The sequence below is a fragment of the Haliotis asinina genome, chromosome 4 (assembly GCF_037392515.1).
Source record: "Haliotis asinina isolate JCU_RB_2024 chromosome 4, JCU_Hal_asi_v2, whole genome shotgun sequence".
Taxonomy (NCBI): domain Eukaryota; kingdom Metazoa; phylum Mollusca; class Gastropoda; order Lepetellida; family Haliotidae; genus Haliotis; species Haliotis asinina.
This window is the reverse complement of record NC_090283.1, coordinates 25,324,626-25,352,089: the sequence shown is the minus strand read 5'-3', so window position 1 is coordinate 25,352,089 and position 27,464 is coordinate 25,324,626. Positions and strand designations below refer to the sequence as shown.

The 27,464-nt window shown below is 39.2% G+C and overlaps 1 protein-coding gene across 1 annotated transcript; it reads right to left on the bottom strand.

The window, feature by feature from the left end:
* Positions 1-1,488: 1,488 nt before the first annotated feature.
* LOC137282386 (uncharacterized oxidoreductase TM_0325-like) lies at positions 1,489-26,507 on the bottom strand. Its single transcript, XM_067814132.1, has 8 exons — positions 26,338-26,507; positions 5,850-5,980; positions 5,482-5,577; positions 4,544-4,682; positions 3,962-4,002; positions 2,631-2,700; positions 2,011-2,059; positions 1,489-1,769 (listed from the first exon to the last, which is right to left on the bottom strand). The coding sequence occupies exons 1-7, from the start codon at positions 26,369-26,371 to the stop codon at positions 2,034-2,036; spliced, it is 537 nt and encodes a 178-aa protein (XP_067670233.1). The 5' UTR covers positions 26,372-26,507; the 3' UTR covers positions 1,489-1,769; positions 2,011-2,033.
* Between the last annotated feature and the right edge of the window lie 957 nt (positions 26,508-27,464).

Genomic DNA, 27,464 nt, shown 5'->3' with positions numbered 1-27,464 from the left:
GCATGGCTAGGTTTCCCAAATTGCTGACGGCTGAGGGGATGATGTAAATCCAGCTAGGGTCCATGCAGGTAGCCAAGGTACTGTAAGTCCCCATGGTCCCTAGTATGGTGATCTACTTTCAGTTGTTAGCAGTCTATAGCCCATTTTTATCTTGTATTGTCCTCTATAGATCAGTTGTTTTAGGTATAGTTACTAGTTTTATATTCTCATCTAGTTGTTTTACTGTCCCTCGTTGACAGGTTTTATAATAGATATATATATTTCATTTCAGTATTAAATGTTCTCGTCACGATATGGCTGAGATATTGCCGATGTGACGATAAATATTAACTCACTCACTCACTTGTCTTCAGGCTATTAAAAATATCTCTTGCAAACATCCACTTTTAATTGAAATTATGGAATTGTATAATAAGCTTGCCACTGGCCAATACGACATCGTCTTTTGTTGGTTACCCAGCCACGTAGGCATTTCTGGTAACGCAATGGCCGATCTTGCTGCCAAGGCAGCACTCAACAAATCTGTGACACCACTTCTTATTCCATACTCTGATTATAAAGCTAGCATTAGAACTTACATCCGTGATCTGATGCAGAAGAAGTGGGACACCCAAGTAGGTATAAATAAATTACATGAAATAAAACCGTATATTGGTTACACCTACTTGGGTTGTCAGTCCAGATTTGAAGAGGTTATTTTAAGACGATGTCGTATTGGCCATACTAGATATACTCATGTGCACCTGTTAAAAGGTGAGGATCCTCCGTTTTGTATCCCTTGTGATGAGAGAGTCACGGTCAAGCATATTCTGCTTGACTGTGTTGAATTCTCCATCACAAGGGATAAATATTTTACAGTTAAAACAATGAAGGATCTTTTTACCAGAGTTAATTCATTTTTAATTTTAGGTTTTTTAAAAGAAATTGATTTTTTGATGGAATTTTGAATGTTATGTTGTGTAAATAGATGTATTTTAATGATTGGTAGTTTGGATTAGTAACTTGAATTGTTGGTGGCTGTACCCTCAAAGGGGGTTGAAGTATTGTAAAACATTCACAGTAAATTTAAGTCTACCAGGATTTTAATCGTAGTATTCATGTGATTTTAATTTCGGCTAACATTTCATACAACCGCCAGCAGCTGAAGGGATGGTGTAAATCCAACTAGGGACCATGTAGGTAGCAAAAGTACTGTAAGTCCCCATGGTTCCTAGTGTGGTGATCTACCTTCTGTTGTTGGCGATCTATAGTCTGTTTTTATACTGTATAGTCTAAATAGTGCTATTAGTTTTAACTTTCCATGCTAGTTTTAATTGAAATTGTGATATTCTAGTTGTTTTACTGTCCTTCGTCGACAGGTTTTTATGATTTATATAAGCTCGTTTTCATTGTTGAATGTTCTCGTCACGTTATGGCTGAGATACTGCCGATGTGACGTTAAATATTAACTCTCTCACTCACTTAAAGAATTATAAAAAGTAGAAGCCATTTGTCAAATTATGTCAATTTTATTATCTGTCTCTTGGGTGAATGTACTTGCTCCACATCTAAATGTTTGGTACACACTAAGGGTGGATCCGCATAGGCCTCAACCTAAACCTTGTTCAGGCAAGGGCTGGCGTGGTCATTGAGAACCCACCATCGGCCTTGAAACACTCTCCAGTTACAAAGGCTGTTTTATCCGAGGCTAGAAAGACCACAAGGTGACCAATTTCTTCAGGGGTACCAGCTCGACCAATTGGCGTCGCATTTACAAGACTTTGATGCAGCTGAAAAAGAGACCGTGAATGATTGAGAGAAATGGTGTAGTTTCTACACTGCTATCAGTGAGTACTATATGGTCACCAGGCGTTACCCCATCCCACTTGAGGAATCTGTAACTTAAACAGTGGGAAGTAGTTCCTCTTGTAGTATGTGAGGTAGAGTATTGTTTTATAGCAACGTCACTCAACGGCTCATGCTATCAATCACAGGTTTCCACACGAGATTTGGTGGTTTAAAAGCACCTACCTCATCAGTCATCTTCTCTGAACCTAATTGACTGGGTACATATCCGGGGCTAAAACAAGGAAACAACAGCGGATACAGATATCAAAACAAACGCACAATAACAGCAAATACAACACTTAAACTGAATACAACTGTCACAATGTGTCACAAATTATAAAAACGACAGGAGAGAGAGTATGGAACGACAACAAGAAGGCAACTAAAACCTAATCAATAACAGCCCCAAATGAAAACCAATTCTGTGGGTGCCTATTACTCGTGTTAATGTTTCCGAACTCAACCGAAGTCAAACAAACCTAAAAAAAAGAATCAGCATTAAATATAGAATACCCTAAGCAAAAGAAGTCTTTTCTAGGGTGCACGTACTTGATTGCATTGACGCGTACCCCATGGGACACCAGTTCTGTCGAATGAAGTGTTGTCCATTGTTTTACAAAGCTTAGTAAAGTGTTCAAAACATTAATGATAAAAGATTATGCTTCACAGACTAAAATATGTATTGATTTATAGTTTGCTTCACAGTGTAATTGGATTATCCTACGACAAAATACTCCACAGAATACTGCAGCAGCCTACAGGGGTTAGCCATTCTAAGTTTTGGAAAAGGTTTAAAAACTAACCATGAGCAAGGTATCTTGTAAATGTGTCCAGGGCCACTTTTGACATGGCGTAAACACCAGACGTTCCTATCTGCAAGGCGAAGCGAGGAAGATTAAATATTTAGTTGGAGACATTTGCATAGCATACGAAAATAACAGAAGCAACGTGTTAACCTCCTTTAATACATAATTATCAAATTATATTTTAAAGGATGAGGATGAATCTGATGTTGCCGCCACGGATACTAAACTAGTGGACAAAAGATGGTGACCATCCTTATTAATGATCGATAAAGTCAACATACAGTGTTTTCAAGTTATGGTACATTTAGTGAAGCCAGCATTTGGGACAATGCACCAACTCTGTATATGAAAAACCCATGACAGATGAAGAGCACCTGTCATATGATGTAAGGTATAGCAGAGTTCACAAGGTCAATCATGGAATGTCTCAGTCATTTCAAGCCTCTGCAGACGTATACACATCCTTAGCGAGGAGTGTGACCACCTCTAGCAGGAATACACGCCAAGACTCGCCGTCTGATTAATGTCGTCAGCCGACTAATGATATCACTCAGAATGCTATTCCATTCGTTCTTGAGAGCTTCTGCAAGTTCTTGTCGGTTTGCCTGTGATTCAGGTGATCAGGAGAGCTCTATGGGGTATAAGTCAGGTGAGCATGCAGGTCATGGAAGAACATGGATACTCTGGGTGGTCAAGAAGTTCTGGACAATTCTCCTCCTGTGGGGCCTGGCGTTGTGCTGCAGAAGTGTTCCCTATTGTTCATATTGCCACACCATCAAACCGCCTCTTCTTGGACGCAGTTCGACGCTAGTCTTTGTTCCTTCAGACGGTATGTTGCACCCGGACATGATAATGGGACATGGTGAATCGACTTTCGTCTGCAAAAAAACACTCGCTGCCAATTTCGTACTAGACAGTCCAGTTCAGGGCCCTAGCAATATGGCTGTCGTGGGCACCCAACGGCGTCATGCCTATGGCCCTTTCTCTCCCTTGCGATGTTAGCCATGGCATACTTTCGGTGGTTTTCTGTCAGCTGACATGTATGGCCACCTATTCGAGACCTTTTTATACCAGTTCTCGACAAGTATTTGGCAAATTCACCGAGTTTTTCTCTAATTCACATGCTCTTACAGAGTCAACATGCTGCGTTTGGGCGCTCGATTAGTCAGATTTTACTCACTTGAACAACTTTGCCAAAAGTACAAAATATAAAGTTTTCACTATCTTTTGCCTTTGAGTTGCACAAACATGACGAACTACGTGTCGTTTAAAGAGATTTAGTTTCACAGGGTATTAAGTCATCTTGTATTTGGCAGCATTACACTCACAGTCATAGACGTGACGCAACTCGAATTATTGACCACGTTTCCTGAAACAAAAAGATCGGATCAAACTAAATCCTAAAGTGAATGTACACGCATATTAACATCATCAGGACGAAAACTGAAATATCATGTTTTACACATTACGATCCTGTAGACATTTTGACAATCAGTTGTTAGAATAAGTCTTAAAAAGTCATTTCCTTTGGACTGAGCATGTTTGATCACAGACCCAACTCACACCATGTTTTCACTTTAACTGTCAATAATGATCGGTTTGTGCTGGAAGGACCTTTCCAGGACGTACAACATATAGACCAAGGAACAACTGATGTTGGGTATAAATCTGTATACAGTTTCCTTCTTTTGTTTTCAAAAATAAACTGTTACAAAAAGGATGAAAATCATAAAGAACAATCTGGACAAAGTGTGCTGAAAACATCCCTTTCTAGGCCGTACAGCATACATACAAGTGAACAACTGATTTTGCGTATAAGTTATAAGGCAAAGTCTTTCTGTTGTTATTTTGTACAAAATAGACTCTTTCAAAAACAGAACGACGGCATTCACATTCATTTAGAAAGGTACCTTTAGTTTCAATCAAATGTGGTGCAGCTAACTGTGTTAGAAACAAGGGTGCTTCCAAGTTTACAGCCATCGTTGTATCGTACTCTTCTTTGGTCACTGATGTCAGCTGATTCATGCCTCCGATCCCCGCATTGTTCACCTAAACACAGATATGTGACAATGTATTTGTTTGTTTCCGTTTCGGGTAACATCATACTATATACACAGCAAAGGGTCTGCTTGTACATATTCGAGTCCGTAAAATCCGGTGATTGACAATATGAGCAACGTACCAAGCCTTTAAGGTATTATGACACGTTATCCATCAATTAACCACTGAAAATCAACCATTAATGGTTGAATCGTCCGCTCGTCTCACCAAAGATGAAACAACTTGAAATTTTCATGTGACGAGTGTATGCATTTTTATTTACAACTGTCGTGATTCAGTTCATTAGATCCTCTTTGTAGTGTATCTGTATTCATACAAAACACTGGCATGTTTGACATCAGATCAACATAAGCATCCCATGGATACTGGGGTTTGAGGTGATGTGCATAAAACCCTTGTTTGTCCAGTGAGGCGATTTAATGGAACGAGTGTTCAGAATAAGTTCAGAATAAATTCATCTCACAGTATCCCTACTGTATGGATCGTTGCTTAAACAATCACTCTATGTTATATTCCTGCCATATGCAGGGGCCATGGTGGCAAACAAGCAACATGGATCAACCCTATATCTAGATTTTGATTATTTGTTTCTTGCTATTGCCGCATACAGTTTTGGCCCATCCGTAACTGAACTCGAACGTACCTGGTTACAGATCGATTACACACAGGTGGCCCTGCAGATTTCCAGTGTCAAACAATAAAACAATAAAAGCATCTATTGTGATACTACAGACGGTATTTATTCTTAGGTCCTCTAACGATCCAGTAAACGCCGAAGTATAATCACCAGTATGTCTATTTTCCCGAACTTCTTCTTGGTTGTGTCAACGAGAGTCCTTCGGAAGGCATCCTGCGTGATGTCACCCACGTTTGTGAGAACATCCTAGAATAGAAAACGTATCACCTTGTTGAAATAGTATTTCGAAACAATGTAATATCCTTCAATTTGGCAATGCAGTGAGGAAAGAAAGTTCACGATTGCGTTTTGGCACTAGTTTTGAAAGAAGATTTGAAACTGTACAGGTATCGTCTTGCGGACCTGGTTCGCAAAGTGGACATAGCTGTCACTGTCCAAAGGAATAGAGACGCTTTTGACTATTGGCTATTCTATAATGTGCAGGGTGGTGATGCTATTCTTGAATGATTTCTACTGACCTGACATCCCGCCTTCTTGCAATCCTTGACCACTTCCTCCAAGTTCTTCTGGTTCCTACCAGTCAAGGACAGCTTGGCTCCTTCCCTTGCAAACGCTACAGCACTTCCTGACCCAATACCTGAACTGGAGCCTGAAACAAAGATCAACTTGACACAATATAATGACACAAAGAGCTGAAGTCCGTTCTGGAGTGTGAGACTGTATCTGTTAATGTGTACGCATAAATTTGTTGACCCAATGCCTGTAAACTGCTCGTTCTGTGTACCAGCCTGAGAAGATCTAATCACCTGTGTTGCCTTTCGGCATATCTAAGAATTCATGTGTACGTTTTGTATTATGAGATTTGTACATTTATGTAATATATCTAATGACATTAGAATCCGGATTCCCATGTCCAATGTCCAGATTCATGCACCATTCCGTATCATGACAGACTCCCATTACATGCCTTGAGATGATTAACTGAAAACGAAAGACTGATAACAACAATGTATTACTGAAATATTGTTAAGACTAGTGCCCCGCATATAAGAACCTTGAAATATGGTTTCATGAAAATATAGACCGACAGTTCACCGCACAGTGTCCTAGGGGTTTTTATTTGTAACTTTATTACTTCAGCACACCTACAACTAAACGGACGGAAATTCTAAGAGTGGGTGAGTGACCACATGTACACTATAAAACATGTCGACGATGGACAGTAAAATACTAGATTAACGGGAATATAAATATAAAACTAGCATGAAAACTAAAGCATTAAAAAAAGAATACATAATAAACACGGGCTATAGATTACCAACAACTGAAGGTAGATCACAATACTAGGGACCATTGGGACTAGCTGGATCTATACAATCCCTTCAGCCCCTGTAGCAGTATCGTGAGCCTGGTCAAGAGAAATATGAAGCTCATGTATCGAAAAAGTTTCGTTGTAATCTTCCCCATTATCTGAACTGAAATTAATAACCTTTTCTTGCTAGTTTTGGTCTTTTTGAGACTGGAGTATATAATGTGATGAGGAAGAATGTTTTGTCAGTGTCTCACCAAGTTTATTAGCAATATCTGATATATTAGTCAATAAATGGTTCCCATCTTGGAGATGGTGAATGCTACATTTAGAACCCTTACCCTTGATTTTCTGGATCATATTCCACAGTTCTGATATTGGTGTGCGTGAAGTTACTTTTGATACACAGGTTCTCTCAGACTCGCGTCTACTTTGCTTGCAAGTACGCCTTGCTTACGCATTTCAAATTTTGAATTTGTCTAAATTGTGGACCATAAGATGGCGACGGAAATAATGCTCCGCTCTCTTCCGTGCCTTCCTAGCCTGTTTGCATTCATCGTTAAACCATTGTTTTCACACATGTAGAACTGCAGATGACTTTGGGATGCACTCGTCAGCAATATTATTTAGTTCAACTGAAAAACATTGATTATACAGCGTTTAGGTAGTTGATCATAAAGATCTTGCAGATCAGGTAGTCGGGCAGCCGATGAAGGAGGAATATAGTGAGTGAGTGAGTGAGTTAGTTAATATTTAACGTCACATCGGCAATATTTCAGCCATATCATGACGGGAACATAACACTTAAATGGAATATATGTGTAAAATAAAAACCTGTCGACAAAGGACAGTAAAAACACTAGAATATCACAGACATGAATATAAGACCAGCATGAAAAACTAAAACATTGTAATTAAAGAAGACAATACATTATAAAACACGGGCTATAGATCGCCAACAACAGAAGGTAGATCACCATATTAGGGACCATGGGGACTTACAATACCTTTGTTACCTGCATAAACCCTAGCTGGATTTATACCATCCCTTCAGCTGCTGACGAGTGTATGAAATGCTAGCCAAATTTGTAATAACAAGAACACTACGATTAAAAACCCGGTAGACTTAAATTTACAATGTTTTTGGACTAACGTACCCTCTCAGGAGGACAATAATTCTACAATACTTCAACACCTTTTGAGGGTACAGCCACTAACAATCTCAGTTACTAATCTAAACACCCAATAATAAAAAATATCTACTTACAATTCATTCAACAAATCCAATTCTTTTAAAAATCCAATAATTAAATGAGAACTGATATTAGTCATAAGGTCCTTCATATTACGTGATTTAAAATGGGTATCCCTTGTGATGAAATACTCAACGCAATCAAGTAAGACATGCTTGACCGTGATTCTTTCATCACAAGGGATACAAAATGGAGGATCCTCACCGTTCAGTAGGTATTTATGCGTATATCTGGTGTGACCAATACGACATCGTCTCATAATGACCTCTTCAAAGCTGGACTGACAACCCAAGTAGGTGTAACCAATATACGGTTTCATTTCATGTAATTTATTGATGCCTACCTGTGTGTCCCATTTCTTCTGCATTAGATCACGGATATAAGATCTAATGTTAGCTTTATAATCAGTGTATGGAATGAGAAGTGGTGTCACAAATTTGTTGAGTGCTGTCTTGGAATATACAAAGAGCATAAAGTAAAAGCAACTAGTAATGTAAGTCGAACTGCTACAACTTGAAGATTTGTTTTAGTGGAACTGAGCTACGGATAATATCGTTCCTCAAAGGATTGATGATCCACCAGAAGCTCTATCAATCGAGGGAGACAAAGAGTGGTCTGCATTGAAGTGACGGAGCTCAAAATTATCTGTCTGTTTCAGATAAGTTTCTTGGGTGCAGAACGCTGACGGTTTAAAATCGTGGTTCAATAATACCAGATCATTTAAATTATTCCGGAGTCCTCAACAATTCCAATGAATTATAGCAGAAGACATTATTTCCTTGGTGGATGTACAGGAGATCTACCCCTCACTTTCCTTGTGGGTGACAAGCTATGAGGCCGACCTTGGATGTGGTCGGACGCGTCCATGGCCTCAAGTGATCCAAACTTATCATATAGTTGGACCTGGTCATTAGACCCCTTCGTAGGCCTGATTTTTCATACTGATTTCATTGCTCGTTCTGGATGTAGTGTTCACATTTGACTTCACATTTGAATCTGATATAGATCCCTGTTTCTGAGAAGCAGATGAATCCTTCTCAGAAGATGTCTTAGCCTGAACAGTGGTTTGTACACTGGAAGTTTCTTTTGAAGCCTTCGCCTGGATTTCAGCAGACAGCAATGTTGGAGCTGGTGTTCTACCCCACGTGTAATCCGTTTGACAACCGACTGAACTGCATGAAACGTGTTTTGGTTTAGGGGACTGAACAGAAGCAGAAATAACGGTAGCATAACTTCGGGCCTGAGTGTGCTTGTGCCAGAACAATCTGTTTTGCATCAAAGAACAAAACGTTTTGCTCATGCTTCACCCGTGAAATCTTTGATTATAATCATTCATTGGATGAGGAAGGATGGCAACCAGAGCAGTTTACACATGCAGGTGCCTTGTCACTAAAGGTACTGTCTTTGCACGCTCCAGCGCATTGTTGGCATGCATCTGGATTGTGGCAATTATAACACCTTAAGGAGTTTGGGATAAAAGTACCAAACCTTAAGTTGCAGTAACCTGCTTTCAGAGATTTTGGAGTATTTGTTTTGAAGACATCAGTGTTCTCTTTGACTGTAAAGCGTTTAACATTAGTAACGCCTTGTGATTGTGTAGTTCAGTAACCATGTCAAGTCAGACTCGTGTCTGAAAGGCAACGTCCAGTATCACGGACGATGCCTTTGCTGGTATTTAATGTCCTGTGAGGGAACATCTCCACAGGAAGATTTGCTAAGGACTTTGTTTTGAGCAGAATGTTGGACTGTATTTCTTTCCTGCATTCAATTAGCAGGGAACCAGATCTCAACTTTTTAATGTCTTTCACCTCCCCAACCAAACCTTCCATGCCTTTTGACACAGCAAAGGGATTTAAGCTGAGAGGGCCCCCTTCAGGAACACACATCACAATGAAACGAGGCCAATAATCAGGGTTACTGGAAGTTGTATGCGACTCATCTGAAGACAACGAATCATCAGCTACGTGTGATCGTTTCCTTAAGTGGGGGTGCCATGGTAGAAAAATATATGATTCACCCTCCTAGCTCCCCACCCACCATGGAGTGTCAACAAGGACGATGCCTCACGCCTGTGGATCTCCAGCACCAAGGACACAAGGAGGGTATGCTCAAGCAGAAAACATCTTGAAAAGATATATCCCACCAGATTGGCCCACAAGCCCCCGCCTTCTGGGCATAAGACTCTAGGCAAATTTCACAACATCACATCCCAAAATCGATAAACGTTTTAGATGAGCCATTATGCCAAGACCGACAGTAAAACAAGTTCAAATCAAATTTGTGCAATGACACATATATAAAAATAAATGCACAGGGCTTGGCATGATCAGCCGATTGGTCGAACCGGGCCCATTCAACCACCCGTCTAGGTGAAGTCAGGGCCGAAGTGGTGTATAAGGCAACAGGAACACGGTTGCAAGCCCATATTCCCCTCAACCACCAGGATCCCTTCCTCCGCTGACACAGGACCGCAACCCTCGGCAAACGGGTTGGTGAACCAAATATGCCCCCGAGTTCACAACAGGGGTGAACGGCTCTTAGCGTTACCCAGCACCCACCACGAGAAGGTGCCCAATCGGGCAAAATTTGTTCTGGATCCAAAGACAGTGACACACGCTACAGCGCCACCATCCTTGGATCCGTCTGTAAGTTAGGATTTATATGCATTATACGTATTAGTACGTATTTACTGAATTCTTGTTTATATTGTAGGTCATTAGTTTTTGATTATTTAAATGTGGTCAGTGTTAGGTCAAATTCCTGGTGCCTAACCAACTGCCAAGGAGGAGAAGAAAGAAGGCGGAAAGGATCTATATTATTCAGCTCAGTTCCGGCAGCAACAATAAGGGTTTTATTCTCAAACCAAGAGGCGGAACAAGAAACGATTCCTTATTGTATGGATCCTCATAGTCATATATAGGATTTGATTCATTGGAATATGGTTTTGTTATATATTGCAAAGCTAATTTTATACGGCTCTGTTCAAGAGATGGTTCATCAGCCTCGACGTACAGGCTCTCAACAACTGAAGGTCGAAAGGAGCAAAGACAAAGTCTTACACCTTGATGATGGAGAGAATCTAATAGTTTTAGGTTGCTTTTGCAGGCTCCACCATATCCAATTGAGCCATAGTCAAACTCTGAACAGACAAGTGATCTATATAGGTGTGGCACCTGTGGCGAGCCACCTCCTCGTGGTGGGTGCTGGGTAACGCTAAGAGCTCGCCGACACCCCCGCTGTGGACCCGGGGGGATATTTGGTCCACCAACCCGTTTGCCGTGGGTTGCAGCCCTGTGTCGGTGGAGGAGGGGATCCTGGTGGTTGAGGGCATGGAAGCAGGACCAGTGTTCCTAATGCTCAACACACCACTTTGGCCCTAACTTCACCTAGACGGGTGGTTGAATGGGCCCGGTTCAACCAATCGGCTAGTCACGCCAAGCCCTGAGCATCACTATATGTAATGGTGCACAAAATGTTGACAATTGTACTGTGTGTATTATTAGGTCTTGGTCGATTTTTGAGTCTTGTGAATTTCAATTTTACAAATTTATGTTTTTGCCTCGAGTCGTATGCCCAGAAGGCAGTGGCTCATGGGCCAATCTGGTAGTTTAATTACTGGTAGTATAATTCTTCTACTGGAGTATATCATCCGGGTATCCTTGGTGCTGTAAGCTGGAGGCCCGCTTACTTTAGCATTGTCCTTGTGATACTCCGTGGTGGGTGGGGAGCTCGGATGATGAAAATGTATACATTAAACATGGCTTATGAAACCCCAACTAAGAAAACCAAACGTCCTCTTGAAACTGATCCTATTGATGATGGCCTGCGACCGTCCAAATCAATTGATTTTTGGCCACGTTTCTTAGCGATTGAAACTATTGACAAGACACCTTTAAAGCTGAACCCTTTCGCCATATCTAAAGGTATTCAGCTTATTGCTGGAGAAGTCAAGAACATAAGAAAGTTACGGTCGGGTGCGCTGCTGGTCGAATGCGCTAAAAGACAGCAGTCGGCCAACCTTATGAGCACTGAATCGTCCGTCGGTGTTCCATTTACTGTCACTGCCCACAAGACCTTACATACAAGGAAAAAGGCATCGTCAGAGACCGCGATCGACTATTTGCTGAAATGTCAGAACTTGATATTGGGTACAAAATGAAAGATCAACGTGTGCTCTACGTCAAACGTTTTTCAACCCGTAGAAACAATGAAACTGTTCCAACCAACACGTATCTGTTCTCCTTTTCATCTCCGACAGCTCCAAAATCATTGAAGGCTGGTTACTGCAACATCAAGGTTGACGTGTACATTCCGAACCCGCTGAGATGTTTTAAATGCCAGAAGTACGGCCATGGTGTAAATACTTGTACATTGTCCGTTGTGTGTGCTCACTGTGGTGAGAAGACACATACAACGGAAGATTCTACAAGTACCTTTAAAACATGCACCAACTGTTCAGGAAACCATTCATCTTTTTCGAAAGAGTGTCCGATTTGGAAAGAACACACGGAAATTAACAAGATCAAATTTACCCAAAATATTACCCATAATATTTTTGATGCCAAAAAACTTGTAAAGAGATCTGAACTTCCAGACAGTTATGCTTCTATAACCAAAACATCAACTGAACCAAGCCATAACATATCTACTTCTTCCACAAGCTGTCAAACAAATTTGACTTGGGTCAAATGTGATTCTCCCCAGATTTTCTATCCTACTACATCATCTCAAACTACGGAATCACTTCCTAGTAAGTCACAAAAGCAGTCAGAGTCATCTTCTGATCCCAAACCACCCTCTCAGTCGCGTTCACAATCTCAATCGTCATCTGATACGCAGTCAGTTAGTACAAGCAAACCAAAACTGAAGCATGAGGCCTCAAAAAACTTAGTGGAAGAGCCCCAAAAGGGTCGGAAAATAAAATTCAGCTACACAACAAATATGGATCTTTGGAGGACATGGACGTGTCTGAAAACGTCCATTCTAGGGTACATAGCTTGTCGCCCTCCAAAAGACTGCGGGGTAGATCCCCTATAAATCCCCCCAAAAGATAGTTTATTCCAATAATATTGTACAGTGGAACTGCAGAGGATTGAGGACTAATTTACATGAATTACAGCCATTAGTCCAAGATATTACACCCTCAGCGATATGTCTCCAGAAGACATATTTAAAACAAACAGATACATTTGACCTTCGTCATTTTAATGCATATCATTGTTTTTCTGGGTGATTGGATGATCCGCCAGTGGGCCTTTCTAGTCAGACAAAACGTTATTCAAAGCCCTGTTTCACTTAATACTAATATGCTGGCTGTTGCAGTGAGAATTACTTTACATGTAGCGTTTACGCTATGCTCTCCTTATATTTCACCGTCTTCGATGTTTGCCAAAACTGATCTTCAAGCTCTATATGATCAGCTCTCGAAACCGTGTATTATAATGGGATACTTAAATGATGGGCACAACCCACTCTGGGGTAGTGTAAATATAAACACTAAAGGTAAATTGTTGGAGGACTTTTGTTCTGACAATGGTTTATGTATTTATAATGATGGTTCCAGCACATATTTACACCCTGGTACAGGTACTTACAAATTCAGAACTACTAAATGAATTCGAATGGTCAGTCCACGATGACCTCTGTGGAAGTGACCATTTTCATACTGTATTAAAAGCTGTAACTCCATCCGATGTTCCTCCATCATCAAGACGGAATTTCAAAAAGGCTAACTGGGCATTATATGAAACACTGTGTGCTGAAAAACTTAAACCCAAACGTTTTACTGACGTTCCTGATGCTATTAAGTGTTTTTCTGAGGAACTGAATTCCATAGCTGATGAGGGTATACCAAAGTCCTCTGCAGTTCCACATATTCGAAAACCATGGTTCAGCGATGACTGCAAACAAGCTAGGAAGGCAAGGAAAAAAGCAGAACATTATTTCTGTCGCCATCCTATGGTGCATAATTTAAATAAATTTAAAATTTTAAATGCTAAAGCACGGCGTACTTTTAAACAAAACAAACGCCAATCTTGGCAAAATTATGTATCTAAAATAAATTCTCGGACAAGGTATGGAACATGGTCCAGAAAATTAAAGGTAAGGGTACTAAATCTACTGTCCATCATCTTAAACATGGAGATCAGTTACTTACAGATAAATCAGATATTGCTAATAAACTGGGTGAAACCCTCGCTAAACACTCTTCCTCTTCTAATTATTTACCTAAATTCCAGCAGTATCAAAAACAACAAGAAAAGAAAACTATTAATTTCAACTCAGATCATGGGGAAGATTATAATGAAACTTTTTCTATTCATGAGCTCCATATTGCTCTTGATCAAGCTCATGATACTGCTACAGGAGCTGATAACATACTTTATCAACTCCTGAAGCATTTACCAGAATCCTGCCTAGAAACTCTTCTAAATATTTTTGATGATATTTGGACATCGGGTAACTTTCCTCCCTCGTGGCGTGACGCCATAGTAGTACCAATACCTAAACCTGGACGTGATCATACGGATCCGTCCAATTATCGATCTATTTCACTAACTAGCTGTGTTTGCAAGACCATGGAACACATGATAAATAATCGACTTGTTTGGTACTTGCGAACCAATAACCTTATCGCAGACATACAATGTGGTTTCCGTAAAAACAGAAGTACAGTCGATCACTTAGTGCGTTTAGAATCATTTGTTAAAAACGCGCTGATTAATAAACAACATGCTGTGTCTATCTTTTTTGATCTAGAGAAAGCATATGACACAACCTGGAAATATGGCATTTTAAGAGATTTACATGATTTCGGTTTGCGAGGTCGTTTGCCTCAATTCATAGCCAACAGGCAATTTCAAGTCCGTGTGGGTTCTACCCTATCTGATCATTACAATCGGGATCAGGGTGTTCCACAAGGCAGTATTTTGTCAGTCACTCTTTTTGGCATCAAGATCAACAGTCTATCTAAAGTTTTAAATGATTCAATAGATGGTTCGCTATTTGTGGATGATTTTAATATTTCTTCTCGTGGTAAAAATATGCATACTATTGAACGGCAACTGCAGCTGTGCTTAAACAAAATAGATAAATGGTGTCTCGAAAATGGCTTCAAATTTTCTATATCAAAAACCAATTGTATACACTTCTGTCGTAAATACAAACCCCATAAAGACCCAGAACTATATCTCAGTGGTGCTCCAATCAAAGTGGTCATGGAGGCCAAGTTCTTGGGACTTACTTTCGACTCACATTTGACCTTTGTGCCGCATATTAAATCCCTTAAAGCCAAATGCCTGAGGGCACTCGATTTATTAAAGGTTGTTTCAAATTCAAAATGGGGAGGGGATCAAACTACCCTCCTTCACTTATATAGATCACTGGTGCGATCTAAACTTGACTACGGCTCCATCGTATATGGTGGACCTTGTCAAAGCAACCTAAAACTACTTGATCCTGTTCACCACCATGGCCTAAGACTTTGTTTCGGTTCTTTTAGAACCTCTCCTATTGACAGTCTATACGTCGAAGCTGATGAGCCTTCCCTCAACTTACGTCGTATCAAACTATCTTTACAATACATTACAAAATTAGCATCTAATGAGTCTAATCCCGCATTTAATTGTGTCTTTAATCCTCTCTATGAGGATTTGTATAACAAAACGTCTTCCCTTCTTCCGCCTCTTGGGCTCAGAATTAAGCCATTTCTTGCTGCTTCTAGCATTGAGCTGGAAAATATAGCTCCCTCCCGTCTTCTTTCTTCTCCTCCTTGGCAGTTGGTTAGGCCACAAGGTGACCTAACATTAAGTACATTTAAAAAATGAGAAACCAATCAATTACAGTATAAACAAGAATATAACCAATTGAAACATAAATATAGCAATTATAAATCCTTATTTACAGATGGGTCCAAGGACGATGGCGCAGTTGCTTGTGCCACTGTCATTGGATCCAGAACAATATCTTCTAGTCTCTATAGATTACCAGATAATAGTTCTATTTTTACAGCTGAAGCTAACGCCATATTAACAGCTCTTAAATATATTCAAAGACATCCTGCACATAAACAGTATATAATCTTTTCTGACTCTCTTTCTTGTCTTCAGGCTATTAAAAATCTATCTTGTAAACATCCACTTTTAATGCAAATTATTGAGTTATATAATAATCTTGCTACTGGCCAATATGACATCGTCTTTTGTTGGTTACCCAGCCACGTGGGCATTTCTGGGAACACAATGGCCGATTTTGCTGCTAAGGCAGCACTCACTAATCTGTGTCACCACTCCTTATTCCATACTCAGATTACAAAGCAACCATTAGAACTTACATCCGTGATCTGATGCAAAAGAAGTGGGACACCCAGGTGGGTATCAATAAATTGCATGAAATGAAACTGTATATTGGTTATACCTACATAGGCTGTCAGTCCGATGTCGTATTGGCCATACGCGTTATACACACGAATATTTACTTGAGGTGAGGATCCTCCGTTTTGTATCCCTTGTGATGAAGCAATCACGGTCAAGCATATCTTGCTTGACTGTATTCATTTTACCATCACAAGGGAGAAATATTTTACTGTCAAAACAATGAAGGATCTTTTTAATGTTAATTATCATTTAATTATTGCATTTTTAAAGGAAATAGAATTATTAGATAAATTTTGAATAATATGTTTTGTAAATAGAAAGTTGATATCTTAAACATGGTAGTGTGAATTGTCAACTGCGATTGTTAGTGGCCGTACCCTCAAAGGGGGTTAAAGCAGCGTAAAATTATTGTCCCCCTGAAAGGGTGCGTAAGTCCAGAAACTTTCAAAGTGAAATTTAAGCTTACGTAGTATTTTTGTCATTTTAAATTTCGGCTACATTTTCCTACAATCGCCAGCAGCTGAGGGGATGGTGTAAATCTAGCTAGGGGCCATGCAGGTTGCTAAAGTAACGTAAGTCCCCTTGGTTCCTAGTATGGTGATCTACCTTCAGTTGTTGGTGATCTATAACCTACATTTATATTTTGTATTGTCCAAATTGTGCTGTAGTTTTAACTTCATATGCTAGTTTTAGACTCGAATTGTGATACTCTAGTTATTTTACCGTACTTTGATGACGGGTTTTATAATATCTACATGTTCTGTATAATCCTGCTTATTGTCGTCACGGTATGGCTGAAATATTGCCGATGTGACGTTAAATTATAAGTCACTCACTCACTAACGCCATATTAACAGCTCTTAAATATATTCAAAGACACCCTAAACGTAAACAATATATAATTTATTCAGACTTTCTTTCTTGTCTTCAGGCTATTAAAAGTATTTGGTGTAAACAACCACTTTTAATAGAAATTATTGAATTGTATAATGATCTTGCTACTGGCCAATACGACATCGTCTTCTGTTGGTTACCCAGCCACGTAGGCATTTCTGGTAACACACTGGCTGACCTTGGTGCTAAAGCAGCACTCAACAAATCTGTGACGTCTCTTCTTATTCCATATCCAGATTACAAAGCTTGCATTAGATCTTATATCCGTGACTTGATGCAGAAGAAGTGGGACACCCAAGTAGGTATAAATAAATTACATGAAATAAAACCTTATATTGGTTACACCTACTTGGGTCGTCAGTCCAGATTTGAAGAGGTTATTTTAAGACGATGTCGTATTGGCCACACAAGATATACCCATAAATATTTGCTTAAAGGTGAGGATCCTCCATTTTGTATCCCTTGTGATGAGAGAACCACGGTCAAGCATATCCTGCTTGACTGTGTTGAATTCTCCATCACAAGGGATAAATATTTTAATGTAAAAACAATGTCAGATCTTTTTAACACAGTTAGTGCTCATATAATTATTGGATTTTTAAAAGAAATTGATTTCATGAATGAATTCTGATTATTATGTTCTGTAGATAGTTGCATTTTAATTTTTGGTAGTTTAGATTAGTAACTTGAATTGTTGATGGCTGTACCCTCAAAGGGGGTAGAAGTGTTATAAAATTATTGTCCTCCTGAGAGGGTACGTCAGTCCACAAACATTCACAGTAAATTTAGGTCTACCAGGTTTTTAATCGTAGTATTCATGTTCTTTTAATTCTGGCTAAATTTTCGTAAAATCGCCAGCAGCTGAAGGGATGGTGTAAATCCAACTAGGGTCCATGTAGGAAGCAAAGGTACTGTAAGTCCCCATGGTCCCTAGTGTGGTGATCTACCTTCTGTTGTTGGCGATCTATAGTCTGTTTTTATATTGTATTGTTTAAATAGTGCTGTTGGTTTTAACTTTCCATGCTAGTTTTAATTGAAAATGTGATATTCTAGTTGTTTTACTGTCCTTCGTTGACAGATTTTACCACATGCATATATTTCATTTAAATGTTCTCGTCACGATATGGCTGAGATAATGCCGATGTGACGTAAAATATTAACTCACTCACTCACTCTATATAGGTGTAGAAGGGTAGCTGGCTCACCTGCCCACTTTGTATTAGGCACGACTTTCAATAATTCAAGTGCCTCCAGGCATTTAGTTTTAAGGGATAATTATGCGGAAGAAACGTTAAATGTGAGTCGAAAACCTAAGAACTTGGCCTCCTTCACAACTTTGATGGGAGTGCCATTAAAAAAACAGTTCTGGGTCCTTACATTGTTTGTATATACGGTAGAAATGAATGCAATTAGATTTTGATTTCGAAAATTTGAAGCCGTTTTCAAGACACCATATATTTATTTTATTTAAACACAACTGCAGTTGCCGTTCAATAGTATGCATATGCACAAGACAAGAAATAGTAAAATCATCCACAAAAAGTAATCCATCAATTGAATCATTTAAGACCTTGGATAAACTGTTGATCTTAATACTAAATGAGGTGACATACAAAATACTGCCATGTGGAACACCCGATCCTGACTGTAATGATCAGACAGGTTAGAACCCATGTGGACCTGAAATTGTCTGTCAGTTAAAAAGTTGGCTATAAAATGAGGCAAGCGGCCTCGCAATTCGAATCCAAATCGATTTAAAAAACGTAAATCTCTTAAAACGCCATGTTTCCACGTCGTGTCATATGCATTTTCAAGATCAAAAAAGATAAATACAATGTGTTGTTTATTAATTAGTGCGTTTGTAACACATTATTCCAAACGCACCAGGTGATCGACAGTATTTCTGTTTTTACGGAAACCACATTATACATTTGTTATTGTGATAAAGGTTATTTGTTTCTAAGTACCAAACAAGTCAATTATTTATCATGCGTTCCATGGTTTTTGCGAACGCAGCTGGTTAGTGAAATAGATCGATAATTGGACGGATCCGTATGATCACGTACAGGTTTAGATATTGGTACTACTATATGCCATGAAGGAGGAAATTTACCCGATGTCCAAATATCACCATAAATATTTAGAAGAGTTTCTAGACAGGGTTCTGGTAAATGCTTCAGGTGTTGATAATGTTTGTTATCAGCTCCTGTAGCAATATCATGAGCTTGATTCAGAGCAGAATGGAGCTCATGACTAGAAAATAGTTTATTATTATCTTCCCCATTATCTGAATTAAAATTAATAGTTTCCATTTCTTGTTGTGCTGAAGGGTGTTTCAATCAGTTTATTTGCATTCTCGGTAAGTAATTACTCTTCAATGTTCGAGAATTTATATTGGAATCCATTGGAATATCCATATTGGAAGGCGACGGAAATAATGCTCGGCCTTCTTACGTGCAGTCCTAGCCTCTTTGCATTCATCAGTGAACCATGCTTTTCGTATGTGTGGAACTGCGGAAGACTTTGAGATACACTCGTCAGCAATGTCATTGAGTACATCTGAAAAACATTTAATAGAATCAGGAACAGTAATATAACGTTCGGGATTAAGTTTATCAGTACAGAGGGATTCATACAGGTTTTAGTATTGTAGGGAAATACTCGCTCCCACATAGGTCATCGTGGACCAACCACTCAAATTCATTTAAAAGATTAGAGTCAGTAATTGATAAATCAAGAACTGAATGTGTCCCTGTGCCTGGATGTGAATATGTATGAGACTCGTCATTGTAAATACAGAGATCAGTATTTGAAAGACGATAATCAAGTAATTTACCTTTGGTGTTTGCAGCAGTACACCCCAGAGTGGGTTATGGCTATTGAAATCGCCCATGATTATACAGGGTTTAGGAAGTTCATTGTAAAGAGCGTGTAGGTCAGTTAACTGGAGAGTGGATGCAGGTGGAATAGACAATGAACAACGAGTAAATGACACTTGTAATGTAAGTCGCACAGCTACCGCTTGGAGATTTGTTTTAAGCACTTTTGAGCTATGTAAAACATTTTGCCGTACCAGGATTGATGATCCTCCACTTGCCATGCCATATCACCTGTAGGTGAAAAATAATGACACGCATTGAAATGATGGATGTAAATGTATCTGTTCAACTATGTTTCCTGTAGACAGATTGCTGACGGTGTAATATCCAGGGGCCCGTTTCACAAAGCTCTCTTACCGGTCCGACCTCGTAAAGCAGGTCGTAGACCACCTCTTACTTTTTTACCCCGTTTCACAAAGACCTCGCACACTTACACTGTGTCGTAAACAGCCCAAAACTTAGGACCCCGATTGACCTGTCGTAAATGCTTTAGGAGGTCGTAAACACCACTCAGTACAAAGGTCCCGTCAACGATTATGGTACTGCAGGTGATTAAAACACGCTAACTGATAAGGCCTGAGAAATGTTGAGACCGGTCGAACGTGCTCGACACTCTAGATGATTTTCCAGGCATGTTGTTTTCTAACTGTCCTAGGGTGGGAGACCCACCATTCTGACACAACACGAAATCATGATTCACTGCATTATTTGGTGTACTGTATGATTTCAAATGCGAAAATCGGATAATTACTATGACTGTTTCATTTGAAAAATTACCTGCTATCTTTCACTGATAGAAGTTTTTCATGATGTTACCACTGAAAAATCTGAAACGCTGCCGATTAACCCAGAATCGGTTGGGATGCTTTCGAAAATACAGTCACACGAACTCCTAAGTGCGCTTTCCGACATATTTGATAATTTCTACAAAATCTCCTGTCGCGAAGGCCGGTATTGAGACGCCTGTTACATCACGAATATCCCATAGTCACCTGCGACAAATGCATCAGTGAATTCCCCATACATATTAAGCGGATATTACATCTGGTCTTTGCCACCAATATCTACAGTCTAGATGAATTGAAACGAAACGTACTGGGTGTGAAAACAAAGACTGCGGTAGTTTGAAATGTAAACAAACAAAAACTCAGATTTTACAGTGTTTATAAAAAATTCCGACATCCAGCCATTCATTGCATTTGAATGGCTCAGTATGTATGTATGGAAAGAGCATCGTAGCAGGAAAGAGGAAACTGAAATTAAATATAATGCAAAGATTTGACACTTCCTAAACAATTGTCAAAATTTCCGTGCAGCGTGACGCCATAACAGAACTAAAATCAAGCAGAACAACTACGGTAATTATCCGCATTTCTGGTTTCTTCTCTTACTCACAATGAAAACGAACAACACACAGATAGTCAGAGTCACTCTGATTACTTACATATCATATTTATGTTCAAACGATTCTTGAATCCAGGGAAGAGTCCTCGCAAATCCTAGGTACCCCTGTCAGCGAAGCCGCCATTTTGCAAGAAACCTGTCATTGGTTGTGATGTCATACGTCAACATTGTTGTACATATTAGGCCATTTCTTTGAGGTCAAGGTCGGATGAACAAGAGTAAACAAAAAAGTTTCCGATAACACTTTCTATACTATGATGTATATTTTGCGCATGGTTCAGATATTTTTTCATGAAGCCAATTTTAGTATCTACCTTCAGCCTTGTTCAATATCACATCATACGTGTAAGTATGCGCTTTATTTTCTGAAAGGTTTTGATTGATTGAATAAAAGTTACGAAAGACGTTGACACATTTAGAGTAGCGGACCATATTTAAACCTTCACACACGTGTTAGTAGATCAAGCGTAGTCATAACGGCAACATGTACTTTAGTTCCTCTAATGTACAATATTCAATACATCGGGACACATATTGAGTTTCATATGAACAGGTTAATGTTTAGCGATTAATTTGGACAAAGTGATAATATTAATGGAAACGATTTATACATTTTATCTTGTAATTTAGTGAGTGAGTGAGTTTAGTTTTACGCTACACTCAGCAAAATTCCAGCTATATGGCGACGGTCTGTAAATAATCGAGTCTGGACCAGACAATCCAGTGATCAACAGCATGCGCATCGATCTGCGCATTTGGGAACCGATGACATGCGTCAACCAAGTCAGCGAGCCTGACCACCCAATCCCATTAGGCGCCTCTTACGACAAGCAGAGTCGCCTTTTATGGCACGCATGGGTTGCTGAAGGCCTATTCTACCCCGGGACTTTAACGGGTCTCTTGTAATTTAGTGAGAGAAACCAATTATTACGATAAGATAACCTGTACTTCCAATTAAAAACAAAGCATTTGCATTGTTATTGAAACGGTGTTTCTATTTTTAAAAACTTTGGGGGCGGTGACGGTAACCGGAGTGATGATGAAAGTGTCATTGTTCAAAACGTTGGTTGACTGTTGCCTTTTGGCGCACTCAATCAACAACACACCAGAACGTAATTTTCTAATGTTCATTACATCGCCGGCAATGCCTTGGATACCTTCAGACACAGCAAAAGGCTTTAACTTTCAAGGTTTTAATATCTTTCGTATCGATGCCAACAAATCGTGGCCAATAGTTAATGTGTTTGGATGGTCTGAGGTTCTGAGGCCGTCAACAGGATCATTTTCAAGAGGACGTTTGCTCTGTTTAGTTTGGGTTTCGTAAGCCATGGTAAGTTATTTAGCTTTCATCATCCGAACTCCAAATATGCCCCCCGGTCCTTAACAGGGGTGTTGGCGAGCTCTTAGCATTAGCTCTTAATGTTGGATCATCAAGAATGGCTTACTCTATTATGGAACGATAGAGAACAGTCAACTTTGACAAAATATGAAACCTTAGTCACGTTATCTCGCCTCAACAGGTCACCCTGTTTCACTTGCTCGTGTTTTGTTTTAATAATGTAATGAGTATTTTAATTATAACAATTGCTCTCTTGTAGACCTAGGTGGCTGGATGCTCACTTTTATTATTATATGTGCAGTATGTTTTATATACCTTTATTATCCCCTCCAACGCGTTTTTCAGGTGTTATTAAAATCACCCCGTCCGTCCATGCACAGTTATCTTTTCCGGAGCAGAACTCTAAAACCGTTCAATATTGCTTCACGACACTAGACACAAAAGTTGGTCTAGTGGTGTACTGGTGCCTTTTGATAGTTTTGGAATTCTGAATAAAATATTGTTGGCGTTTCCGTGGTAACGAGTGTGACATAAATTGGAGGTAATGATAATGCAGGGTAATGATTATGCAGACTGTGTCTTCTTGTTAATGATTCCATATTGAAGCATGTGGCACTAAAACGGATTTTCTTCTTCTGTCAGTTGAGATGATAACCACACCAGAACGAAACCCACACCGGACAACAACAGTATTCACAGCACAACAGCAGCAGCAGGAGCACTATACTGAACTGAACACTTTACACTCCGGCCGCGGTCTGCGGCATAAGAGGTACATGGTTACATACAATGTATTACTTAAATACAGTAAAACATAAAATGGACATATATACATATCGCCTGATTTCAGGCATGAGACGTATGTACCTTCATTTAACCAGTTAAAAAACGATCATAGGCTCTTGTGTTATCGGTTATCTTTTGTTGTGGCATTGCTTATAATGAGACATTATAATTTTGCAGAATATTGCTATAATTTCCTGATTGTTCCTAGTTTGTTTGAGCGAAATAGCTGGTTCATCATTTTGTACATATTTGGGTTTCTACAGAAGTAGCTGTTAATGTATTTTATTTTTTTAAGTCAAAGTAGGGCAGATAAACAAAAAGTGAAATTCATCTCCAATATCGTTGGTATTACAGAGAGTACATAATCTTTCATTCCTGGGGGGTTTAGTCCACCGTCCGGTTCCATTTGGAAGATATTGGTTTGAAGTTCTGAAATTAAGTAAGGCCCTCCGATTATTATGATGTAATAGATTCAGGTAGGCTTTATATTTGAATTGAGAGTTTTTAAGGATATTATACGTAGCGCCTCTTGAAGAATTTTATGTGTTTGAAATCCAGGTGTGTATATTGATGTCCTTAAGTCTGTTTACTACAAGTGCTTTAAGATGATTTTAATTGGACATGCCTGTGTAGTCCAAATATAGCTTATTCCAATTTTGTCAAAAGTGTCCTTAATACAGACAATCCATTTATAGCTAAATGTATTACGGGTTGTATCATTATATAGTAATTTATTTATTATTTTTTTGCATTATGATTACTACGTATTTATAAGACGGCACGTTCAATATGATGTTATTTCCAATTTTGAAACAGGATTTATAATCTTTTTTGGATCCAACAAATATAAGTATGTTTGTTTTGGATGTATTTATATCAGGTCTCAATGTTTTACAGTATTTGTCGAAGCAATCTAACATACGTTGTAAATCATTTGGGTCTGACGCTAGTAGAACGGTGTCGTCGGCATACAACAGAACAAATATATTTATCATAGTTTCTAATCAGTGGTTAAAATCATCGGGATGTACAACTCGACTCCTTTACAGTTATCAGTTTTTAGGTTATATTCGAGATCGTTCAGAAACATTGGAAAAAGTATTAATTTTCACCTTAACGGACGCCAGACGTACATGGGAAAAACCTGGTATTCACTCCATCACATGATACACAAGATTTGATATTTTGGTAAATGTTTATGAATAACTTTGAAGCATTTTCTGGTTGTGTTGTTTGATGTCAACTTTTTTCATAGACCTACCCACCAAACGGTATCAATGGCTTTCCTGAAATCTATGAAAGCACAATATCATTTCTTTTTCCTTCTTTTGAGCAGTTCATAAATCGTAAAATTATGGTCCATTGTAAAATACCCTTTTCTGATATCAACCTCGATATAACCATGAGCTGCTGAACCACAAAGAACACTGATGGTGCACAAGCAAAATGAGACAGTTCTCACAGACATTCTATTTCACCCCCACACACGATCTGAGCACCCCGAAATGGAATAGAATGAGGAAACTACCAGTTTCTAGACAAACATCACCCTTTCCTTAAATAATATACAGCCCATACCCGCAGTAGCGAAACAAAAAAATATCACTACGAATGTTGACACTGCCCACATTGGCACCACGCACAGCAGTAATCCATTTGGTTAGCGGTTTTCCACATAAACACCGGTGTATTCTTTCTGACTCAAGACTAATAGGCTTGACTAATCTATTCTGTTGATTCGTGGCCCCGCACGTAAACAGTCTTGGTCACAGATTACAAGGTCAGTCGGTGTACTTTCTGGTCCGATCACTGTAATGTACGAGCCACGAGGACGAACTATGTGTTTATTAAAGGTCACATGCAACGTAACATACAACTCTGCAGATTCTGATATTTTTGGTATACACTTACCGAAACAAATCATCAAAAATGCCAAATACAACCTGCAAAGTTGAACAAAATTGCGATGAAAAACGCCTGCGAAGTCGGAGTTCAAACGCTTCACTACTTTTTCCCCAGCGCTGGGGGTAAATGTGATTTCAACAGTTATGCTGTGATGCGCTGTTGTGACTTCAACAGTTATGCTGGTCTGCGCTCATAATGCATGCTCAGTGAAAAGGTTCGCGGAGCTTGAAACAGTATGCCTGCCCGGAGTATCAGGTGAGCAGTAATCTAATCTTGGTTGTATAAACAAGGACGTAAATAATCTACTATTTACATAAGATAAAAATAAACATGGTGATTGTGATAAGAAGACCTCAATATCTGGTTTATTGACACTTATATGTCTGCCTGACTGACTGCTAATAGCAATATGCAGTGCACAACTTCAATCACTCACCACATAAAATTTGAAATTATCACCTATCGGGCTTGTAAGCCATAAACAAAGGGACAGGTAAACACAAGTATAAAATACTGCACTTTTGATTTTGCGATTATACGCGTATAATTTTGCTTATTTGTTTTTTTCTTTCTTAATCACCAATGCATTTTGTATATCATGAACAAGTGATAACTGTGTTCTAATTAAGTTTGATGTTTTGATTTCCTGTGACCTTCAACAAATGCTTGAACTTCGCCACCCGATGTTCTCGCTTCTTACAACATGCATTACTTGTTGACATATCAATGGTCGGGGATTCAAAACCATCAAAAGCAGGGGCTCCTTTCACAAAACAACCTTAACTATGTCTAGGGTAACCTTGATGCGATGTTACAGAATGGAAGGTAACGTTATCCTTTCTAAGTATATAAACATTCTCACCTGTGATGATAGCAACTTTTCCTTGCAGGGCCATCTCAGCAGCAGATAACTTATCAACAGGTCTTGAGAAACAATCTCCCGTTTCTTATGCAATATCTTGCACGGGGACGAGTGAGGTAACTGTATTCATTCCACACGTGATCAACGTATAGGTAGATGCATACTAATCTCCTACGTCACATGTGTGTTGTGTCAAGATGACCTGTGTCATAACGAACCTGAGATTCTATCGATTTGATTGGATAACGTCTCACTTAGGTCACTTTGTGAACTTTGGAACTACTTTTCTGTTCATAGCAAATACGTTAGTTCACTCATCCTACAACTTATCTGTTTTGTGGCAATATCAACATGGGGAAGGTTATCGTGTCGATGTTGTGAGTCGAAATGATACATTACATCCGCGGAAAAACATAAACGCAATGTTTCCAGAAGCTATATTAGCCTAGTGAAGTATCTACAAACCAAGATACGGGGTGCTAGGGAGTAGTTTTTCTGTAGGAGGCTGTACGAGATGTGTGTCAACTGACATGCATCGTGACGCCAGTCTCCAACTGGGGTCGACAAGAATAAGCGTAGGGATGTAACTTCTTTGCGAAACCGGTTTCGGTTTGAAAACATAAAGATAACAAAAATATGCTATTTTGTCAATTTAATGCATGTAAGACATGCGTAAAACCTAAAATACCACACTCGGTTTCATTTCATTACATACCCCTCCCGCTTTGGCTTAAATAGTGGGATGTAGTGTTTGTTGTAGGCTGATGGTATCAACCACAGGTTTCCAATCAAGATTTGGTGGGTTACACGAACTCACTTGATCAATTTCGTCTTTAGTCCACAAGTTCGACACTGTTTGAGTGCGTAGATATCCTGGATTAAAACGATGAAAACGGGATAGCGAATGCATTTATCATAATCAACACACCACTACACTCAAACTGTGAGTGAGTTAATATTTAACGTCACCTGCGGCTACTTCCGCCGTCACAAGTCATTCGTCCAGATTTCTATAAGGGATACTCTCAAAAGTACTTCTCACGTATCACATGCTTGACGGCATCAGAATCTATGTTACAAGGTCGCCTATACAGAATATAGAAGTTGTATGTCCATATGCCATATAT